This window comes from Tachysurus fulvidraco, chromosome 9, assembly GCF_022655615.1.
Source record: "Tachysurus fulvidraco isolate hzauxx_2018 chromosome 9, HZAU_PFXX_2.0, whole genome shotgun sequence".
In the NCBI taxonomy this organism is placed as follows: domain Eukaryota; kingdom Metazoa; phylum Chordata; class Actinopteri; order Siluriformes; family Bagridae; genus Tachysurus; species Tachysurus fulvidraco.
This window is the reverse complement of record NC_062526.1, coordinates 20,398,103-20,409,351: the sequence shown is the minus strand read 5'-3', so window position 1 is coordinate 20,409,351 and position 11,249 is coordinate 20,398,103. Positions and strand designations below refer to the sequence as shown.

The 11,249-nt window shown below is 39.1% G+C and overlaps 1 protein-coding gene across 1 annotated transcript in view; it reads right to left on the bottom strand.

Annotated features, from left to right (window-relative positions):
* Positions 1 to 7,095, bottom strand: part of itpkb (inositol-trisphosphate 3-kinase B) — a 26,141-nt gene extending 19,046 nt beyond the window's left edge. The window contains exons 1-3 of the mRNA XM_027138014.2: positions 6,731 to 7,095; positions 4,879 to 4,931; positions 3,485 to 4,688 (exon numbers count right to left, since the gene is read on the bottom strand). Coding sequence (XP_026993815.2) covers positions 3,485 to 4,495 — 1,011 coding nt within the window. The 5' untranslated portion in view covers positions 4,496 to 4,688; positions 4,879 to 4,931; positions 6,731 to 7,095. The remainder of the gene's footprint in view (positions 1 to 3,484; positions 4,689 to 4,878; positions 4,932 to 6,730) is intronic.
* Positions 7,096 to 11,249: the final 4,154 nt, after the last annotated feature.

Sequence of the window (11,249 nt, the reverse complement as noted above, 5' to 3'; positions counted from 1 at the left end):
CACTCCCACTCACACTTACACCCTCATATACACTCACACACACACACACACCCTCATATACACTCACACACACTTACACCCTCATACACACACACACTTACACCCTAATATACACTCACACACACATTTACACCCTCATATACACTCACACACACACACACACACACACCCTCATATACACACACACACTTACACCCTCATACACACACACTTATACCCTCATATACACTCACACACACTTACACCCTCATATACATTCACACACGCACGTACACCCTCATATACACTCACACACACTTACACCCTCATATACACAGACACCCCCCCTCACAAACATACCCTCATAAACCCTCATACACACTCACACATCCCCCTTGCACACACAATCGCACACACCCTCATACTGTACATACTCTCCCACTTTAACACACTCTCACACACCCCCTCACACACTCTTACACACCACTTCAGTCAGATCAGCAATGTGATGCACACAGCCATCGAAAGCTGCTTCAGTATCATTTTAAAACCTAAACCGAGTTCATCTGAACTTCTCTCATTCGAGCCTGCAATGATAACTACAACGATAATGCAAACGAGTGGTTGGTGCACTGCAGAGCCAGTAAAGTTCTTTTTTTTAACTAATAGGCTCTTTTAAAGCCTGAGGGAAGCCCAAATGTCCTCAGCCACAAACAAAGACAGGGGTATAAATATGCACCACACGTGGCTTCCTAGCGAGTAGAAACTCCCCAATGGTCTGAGCGTGTCTAAGAAATGCACATGGCGGCGTCTTCCTGCGAGTAAACAACCAGTCATTAGCAGTGCACGGGTAATTTCCCTCCGTGGATATCCTCTATAGTGCAATGGGGTGCACCGCTCGTTTAAAAAAAAACAACAAAAAAAAAACTCAGCTTGAAAAAAAAAAAAAAAGCCAAATGAACTTCCTGTCTGTTGCATTTGAACTAGCTCACTCTAGCAGCGCTGCTGTAGCAAAGAAGGCCAGCTGTTTGAAGCAGGCATGCCTTGACGTCAGCTGGTCGCCAGGCAACCGTCAACCACAGGGGTGTTACATTTTCCATTGCTCATAGTTTTCAGATCCTCCAACAAAAACAAGCTGTAGCCATTTTTCTGGGGTGAATGACAGCGTTGACTTGATAACAACTTTTCCAAAACTCATGATCTAAAGTTAAAAATCAGCTGAGTAAAAGTCACTTATTACCTTCTGTGCAGCGTAACGGCACTTAAGAGGCCTGCACGAACCATCAAGAAAAAAAGAAGAGCTTCATGATAAATAAATATAAACAAGAGGTGGAGCTTAGAGGAGAACAAACCCCATCCTCATCGGAGCTGCTCTTTAATATTCTGCACATTCTACTATTATTGTTACTTATCAGTTTTCTCACATGCATCCCATGCACTCGTACATTCAGGAAATCTTTAGCGTACACACGACGCCTGTAACCTCCCACACACCGTGGGCTCATTCTCACTTAAGCAGACAGGCCTAGGCATGCGCTTCTTCTTCTTCTTCTTCTTCTTCTTCTTCTTCTTCATACAGCATGCACCCTTGCACAAAGACAGGAAAAGTGTCTTGCACACTGACAGCAGCAAGAGCTAGTTTTAAAGCTTAGTCACGAAGTCTGCTCATGCTGCAGGTCATGAAGCGCTGTGTATGAAGCTAAATACGAAAATGTATGTACTTTATCACGGCTGATAGAGGGAGAGTGCTTTACTAGCCTTTATCAATGCTGAGAGTTCTAGAAAAAATAGGAAGGAAAATATCAATAAATGTGCTGACTGACACTACACTACTTGTTACAGTTGACACTAGGTGTTGCGTCTCTGTGCAAACACACTTCTACACTTCGGCTCGTGTCTTTCCAGCCGTCATGTTAACACGCATCGCCGTCCTCACAGCTGAGCTCCGTCTCGGATACAAATCCTTCCTTCGGAGAGGAGAATGTGTGAAAAAAAAACAAAAACAAAAACAAAACAAGAAAAAACATGAATCCTTGTTTGAGTCTGTGTCAGCTGAATTCGTTCACAGCTCTATTGTGTTCGCTCTATGAGATCCATGGACCAGAAATTCGGTAGACAAACGAGTAAACCTGTCCAGGTGCATTCCACAAACAGAAACAAACGAAAATATCTTTAGGTAGAATCTGCAGCATCAGCAAGGGCTCTCTCTATCTGTCTCTCTATCTGTCTGTCTCTCCGCTTTTTTGTCTGTTTGTCTCTCTCTCTCTCCGCCTATTGTTTACGTGTGTCTCATACTCTCTTACTGTCTTTCTGTCTGTCTGTATTTCTATCTCTGTCTCTCTCTCTCTTTCTGTCTGTCTCTCTCTCTGTCTTTGTCTCGCTCTCTTTCTTGGCAATGAGGTAGAGTATATATATCACATTCCTACATACCTGCAGATCAGCTTTAAAAAAGGCTTCGTTTAAATTACGCAGTTCCTCCCTGCAGGCAAAGGAGGACTCATTACACTTTCCATGGAAGTTCTTTAGCCGAGCAGGATCACATTTAAAGAAAATATTTAATGCCTAATTAAGTCCCTTATCGTGGGTTTAATTTCCAGTTATTCATCTTAAACTACAGGGAAACTAGTATTACTAAGGCAGAAGCAGAATTTTCAATGAGTAATACATACAAAATTATTTAATTAGCATAAGGATCTCCAGATGTATGACACAGCAATCCACAACATAGCCCTTACTACTAATCACCCCTATCAAGCCCAGCCTTTTCTATTTAGATTTTCGGGTAGCTTAGTTGACCAAAACTGCTGATAACAAGTTTCCAAAACCCCAAAGGAACAACAACGCCTCACTGCTAATGGTCATATAATTAGAGAAAAACGAACGTAACTGCTGCTTTGCATTTTAGGCATCAGAGAAAAAAATCGCGAGTTAAAAAAGTCTTGTTGTGGAAAGTGATTTTAATAGTCCAGTTGCAGAAAGAAAAAAAAAACTGTCACAGCCACTGATTAAAACGACACAGCCTTATTTTGTATGCTTCATAGTTCAAAATTATCCGAGCAGGTCAATTATAATCCAGTGAGGATGACTGATTTTTAAAGATATTTTATCTGTCTGATTTCACTGTTTAAAAGAAACAAACATCCAGCAGTAATCCAGCTGCCGGATTTCCTACACTGTAATGTGGAATACCAAACAGTATAACAGCAACATTACTGTGTCAGTAGCCAAGAGCTGCGATGGAGCATGTGAGCTTACACCTGACTCGACTATACAGACACCTGTGAAAACCTCTGTGTTATTAGACCAATGGTAACGCTCATAGTCACAAGACCTTAAAGACCACAACAGATCAATTATCCTTGTAATCTTTTTGACACAAAAGCAATAAATCTGCATTAGGTCACACCAACAATGGTACAGGACTGGTTGAGTCTTATATATGAATGATGTAGACCAGTAGATATTAAAGTAAATGCTGAAAAAAGGGGACAGAATATAAACTCACTGCTTTCTGCTGCGTCTGGAGGAAGGCAGGTGTGCGTTCCGGGTCACTGGAAAGGTCTTCCTCTGATTCCTCCCAGGAGGAGAAGCCAGTGGAAGAGGCAGACGAGGAGGAGAGCTTTCGCAGAGCTTGTGAGGGTTGTAGGCTGACCTGAGGCTCCTGGCCCTCTCCGCCAGCATCTACTCCGTGGTCTGTAACTATGACGGCAGGGATGGCTCCCCGGTCCTCAGCATCTGTCTGAAACTGAGCTCTGTCCTCAGTTGTGTCTGTTAGCTTAGTGAAAGTCGAGTCGCTGCTGGTCCCTTGTGATGTGAAGAAACTGTTAATCAACCTGTCAGGTGATTTGTTTCCCTGCAGGTTACCATCTTGGTTGTTTGTATTAACTGTATTGTTTTTTTCTCCGTATTGCTCCAGCCCTCGGGAGTTCTTCCCGTTCTGCAGCTGCTGAGGGACGCTCCAGTCATCTGTACTGTTTATATCAGAGATAGAGTTGGGCTTGTCCAGCTGAGGTACTTGGGCAGAATTCTCTACAGTGCCCAGTCTCCTGGAAATCCGAGGGCTGCGCTGTAGCTCCCTGTTCTGGGCCTGTGCTGAAATATGAGCCTCAAAAAGATAAACCTTCTTGTTCACCTCTACATTCTGGAGTTCCTTGCTGCGCTGGAGCTGCTGAGCAGCACGCCTCTCTTCCTCCTCCTGCTCATCCTCGGGGTCTGTCCCACTCAGCCTGCGCACCCGGGTGCCCACGTTCACCCCCAACAGGTCTGGCGAGCGACATGGGGAACGCGTTCTGGAGTTGTTTGTGCTGGTTACACCGGAGGGAAAGACAAAAGTTGTACCAGAAGAACTAGGGCTCAAGCTGCCCGGGCTTTGAGAACCGCTGTTCTTTCCCATCCGTGGGCTGTATGTGGATCGGTCCGGCACTGGAAGCACCGGCCTTCCAGTCCGAGGGCTGCTCTTCTCAGTCAGGTTATTAGGGTTCATCGTGAGTAGGCAGTTCATGGCATAAGCAGCCATAATAGAAGGCTGGCTTTGTCCAGAAGCCCTCCCATTTAGACCTAGTCATCGATACCCCACTGGCCTTTGGAGCCAACCATCATGCGGTCAGGGTTAAAGAAGGCGGACTTGTGGAGCGACACGAAATAATTCCAGCCCTCGAGCTTCATTCACTTTCCCTGTGTACTCCTGATACATGTATTTGTGTGAGATGCTGAAAAAAAAACAAGGTTATTATAGATTTAACAGAAACTGGCAGCAGAGACCATATGTCACCACCAGCGTTTCCTTTTTCTTAATTAGAACACATTAAGAACACAACACAATCTTATTATTATGTCTACATCTTGTTCTGGAAAACGCCACAGGTATTAACCTGCGTAAAACTAGAACATTCAACATACCTGTGTATCAACTCCAGTATAGCGCAAACATTCGTAGATCCACGGCCAAATACCTTGGAAGACAAACAAATCTCTTAAAAATTAAAAAATAAATAGAAATAAAATCTTATTTAAAAACAGGGTGGTGAAGAATTTCAATTAATGTCCCGAACGTATTACTTTTTATTAAAGTCCTCACCTCCATGTGCATGTGCAACCCTCTGCATACGAGGCAAATGTTCTAATACTAAAGGTGCAACTTTGAATATTGTTTTGTCTGAAAATAATTTAGTTCTTTCAATGTCCTTAACACCACGTCAGAGGAAATGTCCTAAACCACTAAAGGAAAATTTGAGGCTTCTGCTTCACTGATGCTAAACACTGGAGGATTAGCGTTAAAGAGAAATGGACAGAGAAGAACCCATTAGTGATCACCATTTTCCTTGGTATCATTGTTCATTTTAAAAAAATCATGTACTCTTAAGTATAAACTGCTTATTTTATCAGATTCCCAGTAAAAGGTGACTTTAACCACCATGATGAAAATATTCTTCTTCCACAGACATTTTAATACAAATATACATAACAATGATTAATTGTAATAAAATTTTAGTAGTAAACAAAATAAACCAGCTGCCTGAAGTCCAGGGCTCAATCTCCTTCTTGACTGTACATTCGTTAATCACCTTAACCCTTAATTTTCACAAAACCCTTAATGTCAGTTCTGTCTGGATAAAGATCTACTTGTTTATTTACAGTTTGTTTGGTTTGTAACATTTGTTTGCAGTTTGGAACATAACTTTGTTTACGGTTGGTTTAGTTTGTAACTGTTTTGGTTGTAGGTTTCGTTTGTAACATTTGTTTGCAATTGATGTACACTGTAACACTTCTTTGTTTGAAGTTGGTTAGTTTGTAACACTTGTTTGTTTACAGATTGTAGAGTTTGTAACACTTGTTTGTTTACAGATTGTAGAGGTTGTAACACTTGTTTGTTTACAGTTTGTGTAGTTCGTAACACTTGTTTGTTTACAGTTGGTTAGTTCGTAATATTTGTTTGTTTTTGGTCGGTGTAGTTTGCAATATTAGTTTTTTTTTTTGCTGTTGGTGTACTTTAGTTTGTATCATTTGTTTATTTTGTATTCAGTTGCTTTAGTTTGTATCATTTAAATAATTTTCTGTTGCTTTAATTTTGGTAGCTTTGTTCGCAGTTAGTGTAGTTTACTGATGGACCTTGCTGCTCTTGACTTCACTAAAACGATCACGTACGTCCATTCTGAAAGCAGCTTTAAAAATGATGTACTGTATTGTGTTTGCCAGGATGATGATCTAAAGCTCTCTCAGTAAGTACAGGTTTGATTTGGTGTCCTGATGATATCGAGGATGGATTCTTTACAATAATATGAAGAGGGTTGATAAACACGTGGTGACTATCAGATGACTGAAAACATCCCCATGAATGAAGCCAAGCTGGATGTAAAGCATCTGTTTTTATAAAACACCTCTTCAGATGATTAGAGTGCAGTTTAAAACGTCAGCAAGACTGATTCCTACTACAGAAAGTAGTTGATCTACAAAGTTGATCTCCATTTGAAAGGATATAGATATCTATATCTGAATGCCTGAGTAAAGCCTGGAGAAAGTTTTACAGACGTTGCTCTGTACTTTGCATTCATATGCAATGATTAGACTGATACACCTTTATAACGCCTCTATTCGTTCATTATAATTGACATACCTCTTGATCACAGCTCGAACAGAAGGAGCAGTTTATATACAAAGACAATAAACGCACCCAAACAGGCGTTTTTCTGGTTTGAAGCGTTGAGTCGTGCGTGTTGTTTGTGTAAAGATGAACACAAGTCGGATTGCTTACCTCGTTTTGTCTGTGTCTAATCGCTAGTCTTTCTTGCCGGTCCCTGTCCAATCAAAAAGCTTCACCAAAGTTCAAATAAATAGTTTAAAAAGGCTAGTCCGTGGAAGCACCTTCTTCATCTCCTTCTTCTTCTTCTTCTTCTTCTTCTTCTTCACATGGGCTTAAAAAGAAAGCACTCGAGCTGTAAATGCAGTGTGTACAATGTAAGTGTGTGCGCGCGCAATGTAAGTGTAAATGTGTGTGTGTGTGTGTGTGTGTGCGTGTGTGTGTGTGTGTGTGTGTGTGTGTGTGTGTGTGTGTGTGTGTGTGTGTGAATCGAGTTCTTAGTGCTCCGACGCGTTTGTCGAGAAGTTTGTCGAGAAGTCGTCTCTGTATGTTTAAAGTACAAAAGGCAGGAAGGAAGTTCAAACTGACAGACGGACATTATGGGAAGAGCCAAACATCCCGAAAGTGACACCCAAGAGCTGTGAGGGATGCAGACTTTTAATCATAGTGCGTCGTTAAGGGAAAAATACTTAGAGATCCTGAGAATTACGTTTTCTTTTTTCATTAAAAAAATTATATACATACATACATACACACATACATACATACACACACACACACACACACATAGACACACACACATACACACATACATACACACACATACTGTACATACACACACATACATACATACACACACATATACACACACATACATACATACATACATACACATGCAGTACACACACACATACAAACATACATACATACACACATACACACACACATACATACATACACACACACATACATACACACGCATACATACACACACATATAGACACACATACACACACACACACACATACATACTGTACATACACACACATACATACATACACACACATATACACACAAATACATACATACACATGCAGTACACACACACATACACACACATACATGCACACATATACACACACATACATACATACACACACATATACACACAAATACATACATACGCATGCAGTACACACACACACACACACATACATACACACATACATACACACACATACATACATACATACATACACACATACATACTGTACATACATACACACATATGTATATATACACATACATAAATACATACATGCATATACACACATACACATACAAACATTTGTTCTATTACCTGCATGTTTCATTAAAGTAATATATAACCCATGGCACTAATATAAACTTGGCATAATAGGAAGAGCCAACCATCCTAAAGTGACACCCAAGATGTGTGTCTTTAAGGGGAAAATGGGGCAAATACCTAGAGATCCTAAGAACATGCATTGTTTCTTTGCTCTTTTACCTGCATGATTCGTTATATACATATATTGTATAACCCACTCATATTAACGTCAGAATATTTCAAACTGTTATTAAAAATATATTTTTTAATTATGAAAAAAACTTTAAAAACTGTATATTCATGTGTGTACTTATGCACAAACAGTGCAGAAATTAAATACTTTCCCTATATACGTATGTAAACCCTGTTACATTATGTAAACTTATTTCTTATCTTTAATTTTGGGTATCAAAGTCATAAGTTTCCAAAAATGAATCCTGAAGTAATCCATTGACTTGAAAAGCTTCTCTTTAAGCTGAACATCGTACTTGTTTCCAACCTGTTTGAAATGTCTTACAGTTCAACGAGAGGTGTCATAATGTAGTGAAATGTCAGTGAAATGTATATTATTATAATAATATGAAAGGATTGATGAGAAGTCTGCATATTTTTTATTTGCTCTGCTCTTTTCTGTAATATCGGTACATGCTTCTTAAAAACACACATTTGCATATTTCCATTTTGCAGGATTGTCATATAATTGAATCCTGCACACAAATCCCAGTACAGAGAAGACTAAGGGCATAAAGGAAATATGACACTAGTCACGTTGAGCATTGAAATGAATGGAAAATGCTGAGCAGTAGTGGTCAGTCTGTTTTGAATTAGACTGACTGGATGGTATTGTATGAAAATTAATGTTCCATGTCATGACCCAGGGAGCAGGCCAAAGTTCAAACAAAACACAAAACAAAAACCCAACCTTTTTGTTTTTTATTGCAGTACTAAAAATCTTAACAAGAATATTTCTTTTTTGAACAAGACACATGTTTTTACACGAATGTAAATACCATAACCCATACTGTTGGTGTATTCATATGATTTACTGATTGTGAGCGTGTTGTTGTTTTTTTTTAAAGACGACAGACTCACTCATTAGTAGCAGTCATACTCATTAGTTAAAGAGTGTACACTGATATAGATTATACCGCAAATTGACGTTTTCCAAATACGAGGATCTCTTACAGCTGCTGGTTTGGTATGGCGATTCTCTCATGGTTTTCTATTTCCCTGACTAAACAAATTTCTGCCCTTATATGAAAATTTGTCAGGCCAAGGTGGTTTAAATGAGACTGACAATATTGCGGTCAGTGCACAACATTCACAATAAATCTGCACGGTATATCCTGGGACTGTGAGTCTCCCTTTTGTTTTACATGTGATGATGTTTGGTATAGGCGTGTGCCTCTGTTCAAATAATGTACAGGAGGATCCACAGGAAGTGTAAAGAGAGAAATGATGCAATAAAACAAGCAAACAACCCCAAAATAACACGTGATCAGCGGTTTTCGTGTGTTTTGCTGCAGGTAATGTTTCATAGAGTAATTCAGAACAGCACGTGGCTTCTCTGGGAGTTTGAAAAACGCCATCTATGGACTTTTATTAGTCAACTGAAAAACACAGAAAGTCAGCGCCCCCTGGTGGGTGTAACCGAGACAGTAAATAGGCTCATGGTCTAAAAAAAAAGCTGAACTCGAATACAAAACAGAACCAGTAGATGGCAGTAAATAAAACTACGAAAAATGTATCGTTTCCTGGTTCAGATGCAGTTTTAATGTTCAGAATGTTTTCCATTGAGTTGTATGTTTATGTTAATAGATAGAAACTTGGACCTTTATTGGTGTGTTGATCTTCCAGCTACATAAAGAAAATATAGAATATAATATTAAACTCAAGAGGATATTTATTCATGAATTCTATCAAAGAACATGAATAAATGAAAAGATGTGTTCAGAAGTGAGCATGTTGTAGAAGGTCAGGATCTCACTTTCTTCATGTAAAGCATGGAAGCCCAATAAAGTAGTTCTTTATATAGAAGAAGTCAATGGAGTTCCCAGTTTTTTATTATTATTATTATTATTATTATTATTATTATTATTATTATTATTATTATTATTATTATTATTATTTACCTCCAAATGTATTGGCACCCTTTCTGACCACTCGCCTCTAAAAACGTTTTGGCCCCCTTTTTAACCACTCACCCCCAAAACGTTTTGGCACCCTTTCTGACCACTGACCTCCAGAAAGATTTGGCACCCTTTCTGACCACTTGCCTCCAAAAAGGATTGCGTTTCACCACAGCAAGCACCATTCACATTTTCTCCAGAAAATGTATATGTCTAGATATTATTATTATTATTATTATTATTAGTAGTAGTAGTAGTAGTAGTAGTAGTAGTAGTAGTAGTAGTGGTGGTGGTGGTGGTGGTGGTAGTAGTAGTAGTAGTAGTAGTAGTAGTATTATCATTATTATTAGTAGCATGTTCACATTTAAACAGGAAACTACAGCAAATTCAAATGCAGTCATTTTTTAACAACATTGTCATTGTGTTGTGAGTAAATTGTCTATAGTATTAATCAGAGTGAAACTCCTCCCTCTTATTAAAGTGTTTTAACATTTAATTTTGAATTAGTCCACAAATCTAATCAATGCTTTGATCCTCAATGGAAAAGCTATTTCGCTCTCAAAGGGTTCTACACCGAAACATTTTTCTTTTGAGGGAAAAGGTTTTATTTACCAAGCACAGAACCCAGGGGGTCTATAAAGAACCCCAAGAAAGATGGATTTTTTTTCTCAAATCTATCACAGTATCTACCCTCTAGTAATGAACACTACAGACTGATTAATCCTTTAGATTAAATTAGTTGTGTATATGTACTGTAGTGAGAGGTCATGGCAGACATTGAGTTAGGACTTACTCTCCTCAAATCTTCATCACTAGGATGGTTCTTACCTCCAATAATGCTATCATTGGCCATTTTTACAATATTGATTTGATATTTATTCTCAATAGACCTGTGCTATACCGTACATTATGGTGGGTGAACTAGTTTCTAACTCTTTGCCTTTGTGATTTCTGAGGGTTTTTTTTTTTTTTGGTAATGCACCAGTTTCAGATTCCTAACATTATCAAAGACGTGTAAATAGTAGATTTTTTTTTCCCCAATTGTTTTCTTTGGATGGCCCTCTTTCACACCATATAATCTAGGAGCTATGGTAAACTTCTGCAGTCTAATGGGACTGTCAGGGCTGGAGATCAAGATATTCTCATGTTCACCACCAGTGGATCACATATCCATCTCTTTGGGAAATGGGAATTGTGACACTGGTTCAAGTTTAAG